Source organism: Ochotona curzoniae, unplaced genomic scaffold (assembly GCF_017591425.1).
Source record: "Ochotona curzoniae isolate NIBS_2020 unplaced genomic scaffold, NIBS_Ocur_1.0 contig_1, whole genome shotgun sequence".
Lineage (NCBI taxonomy): Eukaryota > Metazoa > Chordata > Mammalia > Lagomorpha > Ochotonidae > Ochotona > Ochotona curzoniae.
The window spans coordinates 45519438-45536961 of NW_024464918.1; the positions used below are offsets into that span (position 1 = coordinate 45519438).

The 17524-nt window shown below is 52.1% G+C and overlaps 1 protein-coding gene across 1 annotated transcript in view; it reads left to right on the plus strand.

The window, feature by feature from the left end:
* EPB41L4A (erythrocyte membrane protein band 4.1 like 4A) overlaps positions 1–17524 on the plus strand; it is a 95138-nt gene that overhangs the window by 33402 nt on the left and 44212 nt on the right. The window contains exons 3-4 of the mRNA XM_040973358.1: positions 6625–6676; positions 11214–11292. Of these exons, the coding sequence (XP_040829292.1) occupies positions 6625–6676; positions 11214–11292 (131 nt within the window). The remainder of the gene's footprint in view (positions 1–6624; positions 6677–11213; positions 11293–17524) is intronic.

Below are 17524 nucleotides of genomic sequence, written 5' to 3' on the forward strand. Positions count from 1 at the left end.
GTTTAGAGGCAACCAGAAGGGGTTAGGAACACTTAACATCGTTCACTCCTGCATATATCCACCAACACAAGATTTTTCATGGCGTGCTTTTGTCTTGTTGTGGACTCCATGTTTCGCTGGCCTCTCAGAGCTGCAGATGTAGTTTATTCCATTTACTGAAAATGTCCAGACACGCACTGCTTCAGCAAAGCCAGTCCTTGCTAAACCACCCAGCCCGGCTGGTCCCTGGAAAGCGCTTTGTCACCTTGGTGATGCAGATCGGTCCTCACTAGATCCTGTAGGATTACTAAAACATGGCCAGTGTCCATTTCCCACCAAAATGACATTAAAAGAAAAAAAAAAACAGGTGAAAATAGCAAAATGCAAAATCTTTAAAAACGGAGCTGTCATCAGCTTGAGAGGCGGCGGCACGCCTGCATCCAGTCGCAGTTCTGTGAACTAAATGCCCGTCTGTGCGCAAGGCGAGGCAGGCAGCTTTGCAGAGCGTTCCTGATGGCGATCGCGGGTCCCGGGACACGTCCTGGGCCCACGAGTGTGTGAAAGGAACATTGCTGCTTTCCTTACCATGAACATTTAAAAAGTTGGACTGTTCTCCCTGGTTAAATCAGAAGAAAGGAGAGAATGCCAGGTAGTTGATTGATGGCTAGTGGGAAAGTGGTACTTTCATTATCCAAGATGTTTTCTTAATCATTAAGGAAACATCTTTTAAAAATATTTATTTATTTGAAGGAGAGAGGAAGAGCCAGGCATACACACTTACGAGGAGGGAGGGGGGAGAGATGTTCTCCTCACTCACTAGCTCATTCCCCAGTGGCCTCAACCAGAACTGAGCTGATCTGAACCCAGGAGCCAGGAGCTTCTTCTGGGCCCAAGCACTCGGGCCACCCTCCGCCTCGTTCCCAGGCACACTGCAGGGAGCTGGATCAGAAGTGGAGCACCCGGGACTTGAGTGAGATGCCGTATGGGGTGTGGGACAGTGCCTGCTCCAAAGACTGTCTTTTTCAGTCCAGAGTTTTGCTAATAAGGATGTGTGATAATTAACCTTGATTTAACTTCATTCTGAATCTCAAGTGGATTTTTTCCCCCCATGACTATAATAAGGAGCTGGATTGGGACGTGCTGGGTACCTGCTAGTAGCATGTGGAACGTTCCTGCGTTGTTTTTCCTTGGAGTTTTGTGAAGCGTCAGGTGTGTCCTGTGTATGCAGAGCTAAGGTGACTCAGTTCTGCGGCTTTGGTAGGGCCTGTTCCAGTAAGTGAGGTGCTCCAGGCGGTGTCTGAGCTTGGGCGCTTGCCATGTGGGTAGGGTTGGGACTCATCGCTTTATCTAAGGGTCGAGAGCTTTGGAAGTTGCCTTATGATTTAGCAGGAGGCAGCCTTTTGAAAGCCGGGGGTATGGAGGAGTGTGGTTTTTCTTACAGAGTACGTTTGGTGAGGGAAGGCAGGGGGAATTGCAGTGTATTTTATGGAAGAGATGAATTTAGCACGGTCTGGTGTGACACTGTTTATTCCCGCTGGCACGTGCTGACAGGGCAGACAGAACAAATTAAGCATCAGGTGTGACAGTGTTCTGAAGAGTGACTAGGAGGCTGCTCCCATGAGGAGGGGTCAAAAGAGACCCCCCTGAGGTGATACTGAGACTTGAGTGATGGAAAGGAGAGCGCAGCAGGCAGGAGGCTGGGCTGGTGCAGTGGTCCCATGGCAACCACGGTCCTAGGAGAGCGTGATGCTGGACACACCACACTTGGGGCCGGCAGCCTGCAGCTGAGCCACGCGCTCTGAGAATGGAATGGGGATGGGAAGTCCAGACTCGTGTTGAGCTTAAACTGTCTAGCGCGTGTCCTGGGGCGGGTTAGTTGTATAGCCCGGGCTTCCGGGCGGCTAGCGTCAGTGCTGGAGTCCTGAGACCAGTTTAGGGTAGAGTAGGGCCCTGTGGAGAGGAGGCTTCACTGCAGAGCAGTGGGCCCAAGGCTGCTGTGTGACGCTGTGCCTGCCTTGCCCGGCCCGGCCTGCCCTGTGTGCCAAGCAGCACGGTGTGCTGGAAGGAGGAGCTTAAGCCAGTCCCACGCTAGCTTCGGGCGTGGCAGACACAGGATTTTATTTTGACATGAGCTGATCCCACGTCTGCATGGTGATGCTGTGTGACCCAAGAGTGCAGGAACTCCACTCCTGCTGGAGCCGGGCTGACGTGGCTCGGGCAGCCAGACGCCTTCGCGTGTCTGCCTTTGGGATTCAGCATCTGCCTGCGGAGCCAGCAGCTCCTCAGAGCTGTGTTAATCTTCATCCCAGGATGACATCCTCACACGCCGGCTGCTCTGTGGCCTGGCCTGAGAAGGCTGGAGAGCACCGGTTAAGATGCAGCTGTCAGGCCGCCCAGCACGGCCGGGCTTGTGTGTTGGAAGGAGTGGCCAGGGGCTCCCAGCGGCTCAAAGCAGGGTCCCCAAGAGCCAGCCAGATCAGTCGTTTCCATTAGGGTGAGAGGAGTGTGTGGGAGAGTCAGGCTGAAGCAGAACAGATGCTATAACATCTGTGTGGCCCAGATGCAGGTAACATGGGACGGGAATGCGTTTGGCCAATGGCTCTTCCCAGAGACAGCTGAGTTTTGAACGATGCCAGCGAGCAGGAAGCTGCAAGTTCTCGCCAGGTTGTGGCAGCAGCTGCTGGAAGGACACAGAGGGAAGCTCATCAAGTTCCAGAGACACAAATTCAGGAGCAGCCCCAGGGTTGTTGAGTGAGCTCCAGAGAGTCGGGGTTTGCCTGTAAGCCTTGCCTTGTGCAAAGCCTTCCCCTGACAGAGGGGCTTGCGACAGTGACTGCACAGATTTTGGTCATGCACCTGCGAGGCAGGCAGGCAGGCAGGCATTGTTGGGAAGAGCTGGGATTCTGCTCGGTTCAGGGCCAGCGAGGGAGGCTCTAAGGCTGGAGTCGTCTGAGGTCCCTTTCACATGTCTGTTGGCCGAGGTTGGCGCTGGCTGGGGCCTCACCTGTGGCTGCACGTGGAATGGCTGCAGGTGCATGGACTGGACATAGATCAGAAACCCAGGGCAAGCTGTGACAGAGTCTGAGTGACTGCCATCACACCCCTTTGGTTAGAGAGGGCCAGTCCCCACTTGATGGTAGAGAACTCATCTTCCATTACTAGGAACTTGAAGAGCGTGCCCTGTCCCTGGCCAGCAGCTCCTCTCCACACCTCTAATAGCACTTGTCGCCCCCACTCTCATTTCCTGAGGCTTTGAAGGTGAGCTGGAGGTCCGAATCTCATCTGGCTAGCTCTCCAGGAGTTTCCTTGAAGGTGCGCTTGTGAGCACAGCTCCACTGACCAGAAGACCCACAGTAAGGTGGCGAGGACGCATGCCCACGCTCGCAGCAGTGAGGACATTGCTAGGACCGTGGCCTGAGTACTCAGCTCAGGGAGGGGACCGGCGATTGTTTGCTGGGCAGCTGCAGCTGTTTCTTTGGCTTTCTGCAGCCTGCCTTGCCACGGGCTCCATTCTGCTGCCGGGTTTTCCATTTTCTCATGAGCAGCTGAGCGGGAGTTTGCCGGGGGGCGCGGGGAGACCACCGGCCTGCTTCCAGTGTGCAGTCCTCTGAGCTCCGGCTGTCATTCCTCCACACTGAGCTCAAGCAGCACTTGGCTTCCTGCACATTCACCTCTCCCGCAGGTCTCAGCACAGGTGAGGCAACGGCTGGAGAGTCCCTGGGTCGCTCCTGAGGACCCGGGTCCTCGCCGTGCTGGAGGACTTCCTGTTACTGTGCAAGAGGTGGCAGAGGTGCCATGGCGATCTTGGCGATGGGTTTCACCCATACGTGCTGCTGTTGCTCTGCCTGGGCTGTGCTTCTCATGGCAAGGGGCCTGTTTCCAGATCAAGGAGGCTGTGGTCCTGTGTGGTTCTTGGTTCTTCTTACCTAGTAGAAATGTTTCTTTAGGCTCCTGGTTGCAGAGGCTGAAGTCAAGGTTCAGGCAAGGGCCAGGTCCTCCGTCATCACTTGTGCACAGTGGGAGGGCCAGCAAGCTGATGGGCAGGAAAAGAACGACAGTTCGCAGAACAGGGTCTGAAAACTCACTCACCCCTCGGAATGACTCTAGTCCCAAGAGTCTACCATCCCACCTCATGTGGGCAGTGTCCCCGTGGCTGCCTCACCCCTGCAGCTCCCCCTGCCTCCCTCCCGATTCTGCTCCCCTGGGACCTGTGTGCGGCCACCTCACTCCTGCAGCTTCCCCTGCCTCCCGACTCCGCTCCCCTGGGACCTGCCTGCCAGGTGAGCTTTGGAGGGGGCTGGTGGGGACTGAGCCACAGCGTCCCCCCACCTGCTGATGTCTGCCGAGTGTGGGAGGCCTTGGACAGCGCTGCCTTAGGTTCTGGGTTGATCATGAAGGACTTGGGGTTTTGGGTTCTCAGTTACTTAGCCATGGCCATGTTTGCTTTACGAATGTGCAGCTGGTAGCCTTGTGTGTTCTAGAAGCCTGAGGCTCTGGGCTTGTTCTCTTTGGCCTCTGAAAAACCTGGCTGAACCTTGCCGTGTTCCCTGTGTGGCCGAAGAGGCCCGGTGTTGTGCCCGTGTGCAGGAGGAAGCCGTGGCTCTGCATTGCTCGGGGTGCCGATGTGCAGCCTGACACTGGGCTCGGCTTGCTCTGTGTGAACGAGCTGAGGTCTCCCTGTGAACCATCCTGGCGCCAAAGCCACTGTCTGTGGTCGCTGTGGGCTCCTGAAGTTCGCCGTTGGCAGCCTCTGCCTCAGAAACTCCTGTTTTGGAAGGAAGTGATGCTAAGCTAAAAAAGCGAGAACTGGAGGAGACTGGAGCAGTGAAGGTTGTGTTTCAAGTTGCTGTGTTTATGCAAGGGGATCTTCAAAAATTAACTCAAAAAAAATTTTTATTATGAAAAACTTGTGCCTGGATTTGAAAGTTTTTGTACCAAAATAAGCATATCTTTAAAGTATTTTTTGTTTTCTTTGAAGGACGAGGCTGAGATGTCTTCTGCTGATTTACTCCCCAAATGCCCGTTCAGCCAGGTCTGACTTGAGCCTTCCTGGCTGCGTACTGGCAGGAGGCTGGATGGGAAGTGGAGCTGGACTGAGCCCTGACACTGCAGTGTGGGATGTAGGCTTCCCACGTGATGTCATCCCTGCTGAGCCCCACGCTCATCCCTGTGCTCGCGTTACCCAGGCTTTCTGAAGCATCCTGTTACGTTGGTTACTTTAACAGTTGCTGTGTAAATTACAAATGGTGGAGATGACGTATGTGTGAAGAGGATTTAGCGATTTAGCCTAGTGTTGAAGTCTTGCAGTGGAACCACTGTGACACCTGCCTGATGGGATAATTCCTCCATGTGCAGTCAGCGGTGGAAGGCGTCATTTGGGGTCATGTCCACAAAGTGTGAGCCCAGACGGTGCCAGGCGGCTGCTCCCGTGTTTTCTTCTGTAGTTGCATAGTTTGCACTCAGGCACTTGGGTCTTCCACCTGCCCTGAGTTGGTTTGGTGAACTGTGTGGGTGCTGGTTCCCGTAGGTTCTCAGATACTGTAAATGTGTGGTTTGATTTCTGGGCGGTGTCTTGTTCCCTTCTTCCCCACATCTGTTGGTGTCACCACCTGCAAACTTTCTAGGAGTTTCCAACTCGTGTTCACTGTGGCACAGCAGAGCCAGTGTGCCCTCGCTCAGCTAAGGGCAAGGTGAGGGAACCATTAGCTGGGCTTGCTTGGATGGCTCTGGGCCATCCAGGGGGTGTGGCCGTTCTCCCCGGGTGCCCGCAGGGGGTTGGGAAGCAGGTGGCCCGGGATGAGTCAGCTCTCACCTCCCTGCAGGAGAGTCATCCCTTCATCACAGGAGCATGGGAAACGGGAGCTGGGTTGCTTGGGCTTGGAGTTCCCCGTACTTAGGAGGGGAGATCTCTGGCTTTGCACCTGTTCCCTTGAGGGTCGCCCTCTTGGCACTACCTGGGAAGTGTCCCCTCCCCCCAGGGGACCTCTTACCTGTCTGTCTGCACTGGTTGGACTGCACCAAGCTGCCTAGGGTCTAGGAACCACCCATCACTGCTTCAAGTGCTGCTGGCAGAGGTTCCCTGCATGACGGCTGGAAGGTGGGCCTTGAGCGACCACACACCTCTGTGGAGCGGCTGTGCTTGGTGTGTGGGTTGGGGGGTAACTGCTCTGGGAAAGTTGGACGAATGAACTCACTCTGGGTTTGTCCCCAGTCACGTGGTGATGATGTAGCGGGACTGGAATCCGGGATGTGCCTGTGACGAGGCCTGGGCCACTGAGCTGAGCTGCTCCTGGCATCTGTCACAGGGATCTGATGGCTCTTAGGGCTGAGCAGTGGTACTGTGGGGAGCAGCCTGGAAGGGTGGCCAGGGTGAGGGCGGGGTGTGATGAGGCCTTGGGGAGGAGCCTGGGAGAGCCTGAGCAGCCAGGCCCCGGGCTGTGCTCCCCATGTCCGGGTCTGCTGCTCCCCACTGCAGCCTCTGTACTCCTCTCTCTCCCCTGTGTGTCATGGGTGTGTGTGGGGGTGGGAGCCGGATGAATGAAGTGTTTGACTTAGCAACTGTGTGTGTCTGTAACCACTTTGTGCAGAAGTTCTGGGGTCAACACCAGTCAACTCATGTTGTAACTAGCCCCTTTCTCTTCCCAGTACTGGCTGGATCCTGCGAAGACCCTCGCGGAACACAAGGAGCTCATCAACAGTGCGTATTCTGTTCCCTCATGACTTTGTCCTCGGGCTGTAGCTCTGTCAGCTGCAGTTTGACCTTAAGACAAAAGGCAGCGAGGCCTGGACTGGACACAGGGCAATGACCGGGTCCTTGGGTTTGCGTTTCTCACGGCACTGGGTTTGCAGGTCCCTTGCTGAGGGCTGCTCTGTGAGCTGAGGTGTCACTGAGGCTTCGAGAGCCGTCCATCTGCAGGGCCTGGGAGACAGGATAGAGAAGATTATGTTCCTGAATCATGATTTCAGTAACTTGAATATTTACACACACACACTTCTTACTAGCTACAAAGAATATTCTTTTTTTTTTTATTTTAAAGCAAGATTAGGGCTGATGTCATGGCTCCACATTAATCCTCCACTTGTAAGTGCCGGTATCCCATATGGGCATCGACTCGTGTCCCGGCTGCTCCACTTCCGATCCAGCAGCTCCCTGCCTGCGGCCTGGGAGAGCAGTGGAGGAGAGCCCTAAGCCTTGGGACCCTGCACCCATGTGGGAGTCCCAGATGAAGCTCCTGGCTTCGGATCAACTCAGCTCCAGCCACTGTGGCCATTTGGGACTGAACCAGTGGATAGAAGAGCTTTCCCTCTAACTCTCCTTGTCTTTGTATATCTGCCTTTCCAGTGGGGAAAAAAAAATCTTAAAAAAAAAAGTAAAGAGGTCATTTCAGACCAACTGAATGGTTTTTAAAAAAAGTTTAATTTACTTTTGAAAGGGCTACAGAATTAGAGACTGTGAAAGAGATCTTCCATCCTCTGGTGCACTCACCAAATGGCTGCAGTGGCCGGAGCTGTGCTGGTCTAAAGCCAGGAACCAGGAGCCTCTTCTGGATCTCCCACATGGGCGGCAGGGGCCCAACACTTGAGCCGTCCTCTGCTGCTCTCCCAGGCGTGTTAGCAGGGAGCTGGATCCAATTGGAACAGCTGGGACATGAACCCGCCCATATGGGAAGCCAGCGTGGCAGGTGATGACTTTGCCCCCAAGTCCTGTGTCACAGTGCTCACCCCAAGGATGCCCTTTAGAAAAGTTTTTTTTAAGTGTGTGGCTCTTGTTTAAGATGTTTATAATCACTGGGGGGCCATGGTAATGCCTTAGATCCTGGCTGTCCGAGCTGGTGACCTTATTGGGCTCCCAGCTCCAGGCGTGGCAGGCAGTTTGGGGACTGAACCAGCCAGTAAGCTTAGCTGCCCTGTTTCTCTTTCTGCTTCTCTGGCTCTTAAGCTATTTTTAAAAATACTTTTAGTTTGGTTTTCAGAAAGTTTTTAATTTGTAGAGTCCATGGGCCCCTATCCTAGCAGCTGTAACCATTTGGGGCTGTGCGGTGGTGTGCAGCATGCCCGCGCTGTGTGGCAGCGCCCCCAGCCGCCCCCGAGCTCCTCAGCGTCCCCTGCTGAAGTTGTGTGCCCGTAAGTCATGTGTGGAGCTGTGATTACTGCTGCTCGGGCCCTGGTGGGCTCACAGCCCCCAGCCTTGCAGCCCTGACCTGATGCTGCACTTCCCACACAAGGCCTTGCTCTCGGTGCCTGGCCCTCATGGGTGTGGGCGCAGGTCCCTGGTTGTGCCTGGAACGGCTGGGTGCTCAGCAACCGCGAAACCTCAACACATGGAAAGTTTCTGTTTGTGTAATATGCATTACTCCATTTAAACACATTACAGTGCAGCCTCTTTTTCATCTCAGAAAATATAATCCTTACAAATTTGACATACAGTAACAATAAAACTTTATTTCACTTGAAGAAATAAGCAACTGAATACTTGCATTTCAGCACATGCAGTAGTGCGTTCATTAGTGCCAGCAGGCAGCCACGATTGCTCCGTTAGCGCAGTCAGAGGGACGTCCAGAAGAATGGCAGAGCGTTTGCTGGTCTCCAGGGTTCTGGTGGAGGAATCTTGACTTAAATAGAGCGATTACTAAAGGCTTGAAACTGGTGTCTGCAGGGAGTAGACCGGGACATTCTGGTCTAGGCTCTGGTTTGTTGTTGTGGAAGGGAGGAACTGCTAGCTTCTCTGTGCATGGGGATTCGTCCCTGTGGAGTCTGCGCATGGCACACACTCACCGTGCTGAGGATTCCTTATTTACTTCATCAGCTCTACATCTGGGGGCTTTTAAAGTCATAGTTACAGAGAGGAGAGACAAACAGAGGTCTTCCATCTGCTGGTTCACTCCCCGGATAGCTGCATCTGCCAGAGCTGAGATAGCCAAAGTCTGGAATCTCTCCCTGCTCTCCCGTGTGGGTGCAGGGACCCAGGACCTGGGGCCACGCTCGGTTGCTTTCCCAGGTGCTTTAGCAGGGAACTGGATCAGAAATTGAACAGACAGAACCGGAGCAGGTTCTCATAAGGGATGTTGGCTCCACAGGTGGAGGAATAGGAGGCTACACCCCTGTGCTGACTCGAACACTTACTCTTGTTTACACATCAATTTGCACATCAGCGGCTGCTGGGAGAAGCAGTAGTGCGGGCAGGGATGGGGGAGGTGTGCTTGATCCCTCTAAGGGGTGCAGGTCTTGGGGGTTGCTTCCCTCTGCAAGGCCACCCGCCCTCCTGCTGAGAGGACAGGGGCTGCCACTCGCCCAGTCCTGCTGAGGGCGCCCCAGCCGTTCCCACCGTACAAACTCCCAGGTTATGGTGGCAGCCGGTGCTGACAACAGGCCTTGTACATTCTCAGTGCAGTCAGATGGCAACAATGCCTGCCATAAAACACATTCCCATGTGTATGGGGCAGAGAGATGGAGGCCTGATGTGAACCGGAAGTAGCTAAAAATGTTCCTCCCAGACCAACAGTTTTTCATGGATAGTTGACACGCCTCCGCCTTGCAGTTTCCCATTGAACATGTGTGCTGTGGCCGTGTTGGATGTGTGGGTGCCACCTGTCATGTTCCAGGAGATAAAGGCAATCTGGCCTGGAGAACGTATGCTTGGTACCCTGGCTGGGAGACATCCGCGGGCCTCCATGATTCTGAGTGCCCGTGGTGCCTGATGGCCCTGACTGGTGGTTCTCCTAAGTGCCCCACAGTCTCTGCCTGCCGTCCATGTTTGGGGGAGGAAGTGCGTGTCAGAGTTACACACCCCATGGCTCAGTGTACAGAGAAGTGAGGAGAGCTCGTGGCACAGAATTCACTTTGCCACGAAGTCCTGGTGTAGAAACTGCTTCCTGAGGAGGGGAGGGAAGGCAGAAGGATGGCCTGGCCTTGCCCGTCACCCGCCCCATGCCAGGAGAAGGCAGAGATGGAGACCCACCCTTGCGCCCTGTGGTGGACACGCAGGGTGCTGCTGTCTGCTTGCGAGCACTGCGTCTTTCGTGTTTGCCTGAGAATGTGTAATTCCTCGCTGTGTTTGAGTCTTCTTATATTGGTAGACTCAGGTCTTCTGTATGTGGGAGATGAGTGACATGATAAATAAAGCCTTTCTAGACTCAGAAAAGGTCAAGAAAGAATTAAATCCTGTCATTCTGACTGCATAAGCCTCATTGAGGTTTTTTTTTTCTCTCTCTCTCTCTCTCTTTTTTAAGATTGATTAATTGAAAGGCAGAATTACAGAGAGAAAGAGAGAATCTTCCATCCTCTGGTTCACTCCCCAAATGGCCACTACAGCCAGAGCAGAGCTAGGAGCCGGGGGTCTCATTCAGGTCTGCTATGTGGATGCAGGGCCCATCTCCCACTGCTTTTCCTGGGGATGCCAGCATTGCAGTCGATGGCTTCGCTTGCTGTGCTACCGTTTCAGCTCCATTTTATTTTTTAAAAGGGATAAAAAAAAATGTGATTAGAAAATTCTAATCAGTGTGAAGGCAAAGTTCCCGGTCTCCCCGAAGTTTACCATTGTTAATAACTTCTTGCATACCTTTCAGGAAAAGCAGGTGGCTTAGCTGACCTTGACCTTTGTACAGGGACCTCCTTCTGCGTCGGGCCGGGTGACTGAGCTCCGTGATGGTGGCTGCTGCCGCTCTCCTCGGCATGCCAGCCTGGGCCCGCGGCACCTGTGTCCCGTGCCTGGCCTGCAGTGTGCACAGCCTGCGGCCCACCTGCTGCCCTTAGGTTCCTGGTGGTCTTCGGTGATAGCTGAGGTGATAGGTAAATAGTGCTAAAAGTGTTGGCTTTGTCATCACTTTCTTCATTATGAAAAAACAGCACATGTATCTTTAAAAATGTGAAATATGGCAAACATATATATATTAAAAATGGTGCTTACGTAACTAACCAAGAATAAGAAAAAGCAAGGTTTGTGTATGTTTTAGTTTCCTAGTTTTGTGTGTGGACACACAGAGGGCATGTGCACACTGCATAGTTCCCGCACAGTGTGTGTGCGTGTGTGCGTGGTTCTGTGCACACGTACGTGGATAGTGGAAGGCCTGCCCTCTCACCGGTCTCTGCGTTTCCCATCGTGTTTTGGGTCTTAGCAGTACCTGGGAATGTAGTCATATGTGGTGGTTCAGTCTGTATTGTTCTGACTAGTCAGTAAGGTGTACTCTTCTAATTTTTAAATTGGAATTTTAATGATTTTCTGTTTCTTATTTTAGCTGGACCTCCATATACTTTGTATTTTGGTATTAAATTCTACGCTGAAGATCCGTGTAAGCTTAAGGAAGAGGTAACCAGGTACAGTATGGGCTGGATCCTTGGACTGGTGTGTGCATACAGAAGGCTTTATGTAAAGCAAGCGAGACTTGGGTCACGTGTTTGGATGTGTTGTCCCTGCATTTGATCAGGCGCTTCCTGCGCGAGGCAAAGGGAAGCCTGCGCTGTGCGAGGCAGCTGTGTGGGCTGGTGAATGCATTTGATGCTAGCGTGACACAATGACGAGCTGACGTGTCCACACGGCCATAGGTGCTTGCTGAGTGACAGAGGGTGGCAGGGGTGCGAGCTCGGGCTCCGTGATGAGGGAGAGACCTGGACGCGGGGGCAGCTAGCCAAACACTTGGTACCTACCTGCACTGCCGCGAGCCGCTGGCTAGGGAGCCCTCGTCAAGGCTCAGGGGAGCCTGTGTGTTCTCTGAAAATTGGAAGTGGTGTGTTTGATGATGAGGGGGGTGGTATGTGATTTTATTTCTGCCCTTTTTGATCCTGGTGGGTACACAGAGGAGCAGTGGGCCCAGGGGCCCTGGCGTCCCGCTCGGCAGTGCTGCGTGCTGGCCTGGGACCGTGGTTTTGGAACCTGCAGATGCCTGCATGCAACTCTTGTGTGATCGTACTGTCAGGGAGCGTGTGAGCAGCGGGCCTGCTGAGCCTTCGCAGGGCACGGGGAGAGGCGCTGGCGGAGGGGCGCCATGTCAGAGTTTTCTGGAGGAACTGATCCCTTGTGTACAAAGAAGCCTTTGTAGGCATAGTTCAGCAGGACATTGCAGAGGAACAGTGTTGTATGAAAATGCAGTTGGAGTCCGGCGCCGTGGCCTAGCAGCTAAAGTCCTCACCTTGAACGCGCCAGGATCCCATATGGGCGCCGATTCTAAGCCTGGTGGCCCCATTTCCCATCCATCTCCCTGCTTGTAGCCTAGGAAAGCAGACAAAGACAGCCCAAAGCCTTGGGACCCTGCGCCCACCTGGGAGACCTGGGGAAGATTCCTGGCTCCTGGCTTCAAACTGGCACAGCACCAGCTGTTGTGGCCACTTGGGGAGTGAATCAATGGATGGAAGATCTTCCTCTCTGTCTCTCCTCCTCTCCGCATATCTGACTTTGCGATTAAAAGAAGAATAATAATAAATCTTAAAAAAAAAACAAAATGCAATTGGAGTCCTTTGCTTTGAGGTTGGGGGGCACTCCTTTGTTGCCTGCTTTGCTCGGCTGTGAAGTTGCCATACCTTTGTGACCGTTGACTGGACTGATGTTGGTACAGCTGCTGTGGTCGTCTTGGGCTTCCAGCGAGGGCTGGGTCAGAGCAGACATCTTGTTCCAGGCTGTGCCGGCTGTGCCAGTGCAAGGGAATTCCAGCGTGGTTGGGGTTAGGGATGGACAGCTACGAGTGGGAAAGGCCCAGGGTTTATAATGCACAGCTTCTCAGCGGTGAGCTAGCTGCGGTGCTGCCCGATGAACAGCCCCAGCACACCTCACTGCGACCGCTGTCCCTGGGGAGTCAGACCAGGTGTCACTGAACCCTGGGGATGTGCTCGGTTGCACTTGCAGATCATGGTCTGTCAGTGATTCCTTTATTTTTGCCCCAAAGGTACAGGTGGATGTGGCTGATGCGGCTTTGCAGTGACTGCTGTGCCTGTATTCTGCAGCAACAGGCCTGATTGGCAGGGCTGTGGGCACCTCGACACACTGGCATAATGGACCCAAAAAGAAAGTTGATGACACAAGATATTTTAGCAAAAGAGAAACTTGAAAACACAAAACCAAAATTGTAATATTGTGCTTGCCACAAAAGAATACTTAGTCTAGCATTTTCCAGTTGCATGTTTATTGTGATTCAGTTCTTTGGAAAAGCTTTCCCAGCATATGCTGTATTGTTAAATGCTTTATAACTTTTTGATGTGAAGGGTAGTGTTACATGAATGCATGTCTAGTGTTACATGAATGCATGTCTAGTGTTACATGAATGCATGTCTAGTGATCTTGCCTTTAATGTTGGACCATTTCACGTAGCTGTGTGAGCTCTTTCCCTGCTGACCCAGCCTTCTCTGTCCTTCTAGCACTCATGGGTTGTGGAGCCAGTCCTGGGGCGGCTGTTCAAGTCAGTTTTGTTTTTAAATAAGAAATTATGTGTCGTGCTGCTGCGCAGTCTGTCAGGCACACATGCATTTGACCATCTAGATGCAGTATTTCAGGACATGATTTGTTAGCAGAAGCTTTGTATACAGGAAGATGAAGTTTCACAATATAAAAAATGGGAGTCCTCGGAACTGTAGCAACAGGGAGGCCCTGCTACGTGTTCTAAATTGTTCTCTGAAATAAATGCAGTTGGTGACTCCGAGGTCTTCCATGTTGGCCTCCACCCCATGGAACATTCCTGACATACCAGCCAGCTTCCTCTTAAACAATTTTAGATAGGAAACCATAGCACCTTGGAAAGCAATAAAACATTCAGTTCGAAATAAGAATTGCCTGGGACTTCAGTCTGTTTCCTTTCCAAATCTCTCAGATTAATCTCATTTGTCTTTTCTTGGTTAGTCTTTTAGCCCATGCTCTCATGAGTGTGTGAAATTTACTTTCAACTGTAATTCAGAATATCAGGATATCCTTTCCTGTGTTTAGCACATTTGCATGAAGGTTTGATGAGAGTCACACACACACATTAGTTAGAAGACAGTCGACGAGTCAGGTGGGCCAAAGTTTGCATTCATCCTGGTTTTCTTTGTTACTTTCTTGTTGTGTAATTCAGAGAAGACGAACGAAAGCCTTGATTTTCTCATTCATACAGTGAATTCCAGCATTGCTTCAAAAAGATGATGGTAGGTTTGTGTAATACACAGTACTTACATCAAGCAAAGACATTCAGTAAACGGAAAGGGTAGCTGAAATGGAAGTAGTGAGAGTTGTTTTATATTTTCAGATTATTGAAAGTATTTAAGGGGGCTCAGCGCCATGGCCTAGCGGCTAAAGTCCTCGCCTTGAACACGCCGGGGTCCCATATGGGCGCCGGTTCTAAGCCCGGCAGCTTCACTTCCCATCCAGCTCCCTGTTTGTGGCCTGGGAAGGCAGTCAAGGATGGCCCAAAGTCCCTGCCCTTGCATGGGAGACCTGGAGGAGCTTCCTGGATCCTGGCTTTGGATCGGCGCAGTACCGGCCATTGCTGTCACTTGGGGAGTGAATCATCGGACGGAAGATCTTCTTCTCTGTCTCCTCCTCTCTGTATATCTGACTTTGCAATAAAAATAAATAAGTCTCGAAAAAAAAAAAAGAAAGTATTTAAGGAAAGATTATCTTGGAGCCCTAACACGTGTCAACCCATTCATCAGAACTCTTCAAGGGCTCACTGAGGACTCACTTGCCACATCTCCTGAGCTGTGTGTCATGAAATGATCTACTTGCCCACTGGCTCCTCAGCAGCGCTATGAAAGATGCCATGTGCTGGCCTGGGAGAGCTGGAGCTGATAGCCTTAGAATACCACTGTGGTTTGTCTGAACTTCTATGGATCTGATAGCTTTAAAGATTTAGTTGTTTTTATTGGAAAGGCAGATTTACAGAGAGAAGGAGAGACAGAGAGGAAGATCTTCCATTTGCTGGTTCACTGCCTGATCTGAAGCCAGAAGACAGGAGCTTCTTCTGGGTTGTCCATGTGGGTGCAGGGTCCCAGAGCTTTGGGCATCCTTCACTGCTTTCCCAGGCCACAGGCAGGGAGCTGGATGGGAAGTGGAGCAGTCGGGACATGTATTGCACTCACATGGGATCCTGGCAGGTGCAAGGTGAGGATTTTTAGTCAGTGAACCATCGCACTGGGCCCAGGATCTGACATCTTAAAAAAAAGTGAGTAATGAACGACTTATTCATAGTCAATACTTGTTATCTCCTGAAATCTGTTGCTTTGTTTTTAAAGATTTTGGTGGGGGTAGTTTTTTGTTTGAGATTGACATTAAATGTACAAGTTACCGCTGTCCTTCTTTGAGTAATCCTCCTTCTGTTTGTGGGAGTGGCTTGTTTTAGGGTCTGTGTGGGTTGTGCATCCTTTACTCCGTTCCAGGGTGCCTGTCTCCTCCTGTGGGGCTGAGGTGGGCACATTCCCTGTGGCCGCTCAAGGACCACCCACCTGGCCAACAGCGTCCTTGCTGTCTGCTCCCAGCTGTTGTCAGAAGAGTTTTCCTGACCTCTGTGGCTTTCTCTTAGCAATGACCAATTTCTTGTGCATTTTCCTTCCTTGTTTCTGCCCATGCCACTGGAGCCTCAGCTTTTTGTTTTTGCTGCTTTCTATCTATGTCTGCTCCCCCTCCACTTCCTCCAGGGTCTCATGCTCTTGGAGGGTGCACCTCGGCTCCTTGGGGTGACTCCTTCATAGCTGGTGTGGCCACGGAGTCTCACAGGAGCCTCTGCCCCTTCTTCCCGGCTCTCCTTTCGCTCTCTGGAACTGCCATGTGGTACGTGGTTTGTGGTCCTGGCCGACTGGTGTTACCTGGCTGTCTGTAGGGAATGTCAGCCGACATCAGGGCAAGCTCCAGCAGCTGAAGCCCTTCCTGGCGCTGTGTGGTGCTGTGGGTGTGTGGATGGGCAAAGACCACAGTTCTTCAGGTCTCAGGCTGGCTTGGCACACTTGCTATTAATGAACAAGTAACCAGAAACTGCTTTGTGAAGCCTCTGCTTCCTTCCACAATTTGTCCTGCAGACTTCCTGGTTAAGTAAGTTGATTTTAAATATGCATTTTCCCCCAACAGGGTGCTCTGTAACTATCTTACAGTATAATTTGTTATGCAAAGTCTGGCACTCCAAGGCAAGGTTGAGAAATGCTTTTTCTGTCAGGTGCATTTTGATATTTATAACATTGCTCATGGCCCTACGAAATCATCAGCTTGAACATCAGCCAGCTCTAGACATGCTGGGTTTTGAGTCCCACCTGCAGTTGGCAGGGACCTGCATGTCAGACATTTCCCAGTGCTGCAGATGAGCAAGAATGCGAGCATTTGGTTACAGCTTTAATCAGGCGTGGAGTGAAAGACCCAGTCACTCTGAACTTTGTAATTTCTGTAAAATAGTCAGTTGTGCTTAAAGTCCCCTGAGATAAATAAAATAAGTTATGTACAATCAACTTAAAATAGGCACTGCAAGACTTACACGGAGATCGGTTTAACTTTATCCTATGTCTGTCTTACACGAATGCAAGATGTTCCCTTGAGTAAAAGTTGATGGTATCCGCCTGCCTTTGTTTTGTTGAGCGCAGTGACCTGCGGAGCTGTGAGGTCTTTACAAGGCTGCCCAGGGACGCTCAGCCGGCTGTGCTTTTGTCTCGCGGATCTCCCAAGCTCAGTGGAGCATGTTGAGTTTGGCTCCCATCACCTGTCTGCCAGTGTGTCCGCCCTTCGTGTCCTCCTGTGTGTGTGGGTCCTGCTTCCCAGCACAGCTGGTCTCTGGCCAGGGGCTGCTCTGTCTGTCAGCTCTTGTCATTTCCTGCCTCTGGCCTCGCATCTTCAAAGCAAACCCCTGCTGAATTAGTTCCTTACTTTTTGTAGTTGGCTAGGAACTTTAGTATCTGGTCAGACACTGTGAAATCCCAACAGAAGAAAACAAAGAAGCATCTGTGACAGATTCCTTACGGAATACACGTGGGGAGGGCGCAGCAGTGCCATGTCCTGGCACAGTCAGCGTCCGGCAGCTGTGCCATGGGGTGTGGGCCTTTATGTAGGTTCCCCTCTTGGCACCTTGCCTTCCTCCTCTGAGGGAGGACAGGAGATGATGGCAGAGAGTGGATGGGATGCCCCGGGAGTCCAGTAGGATGGCTGAAGTGAGCATGAATCGGAGGTCGGCGGTCACTGGCCAATGACAAGAGAGGCAGATCAGAAGACCTCTGGAGCCCAAGGCCGAGGTCTCAGCAGGGCGTTGGCAGCAGGCTGCAGGGGTGGTGGCAAGAGGCCACAAGAAATGTGTCAGATTCTCATCTATCTTTTCTGATTTTCTGAATTCTTGATAGCTAGTGCGGTCCCTGCCTTGCGGCTCTCCTCTCACACTGGGATCTGTGCAGTATGGCTGCCATCTTGTGTGTCTCACCTTCTCCTCCCTGCAGGTGCTTTGTCCTGTAATCATAGAGCGCGAGGCACGGGGCAAGGCAGAGGGAGGAGAGTATGGGAAGGATCACTGGAAGAAGTAGAGAGCTCCTCCACAGAGCCAGGGGCTGCAGTGGTCTGACTACCTCCTGACTCCCAAAGAGGAAGTTCACCTGATAGGTTGATGCATATGCTAATGAGGCA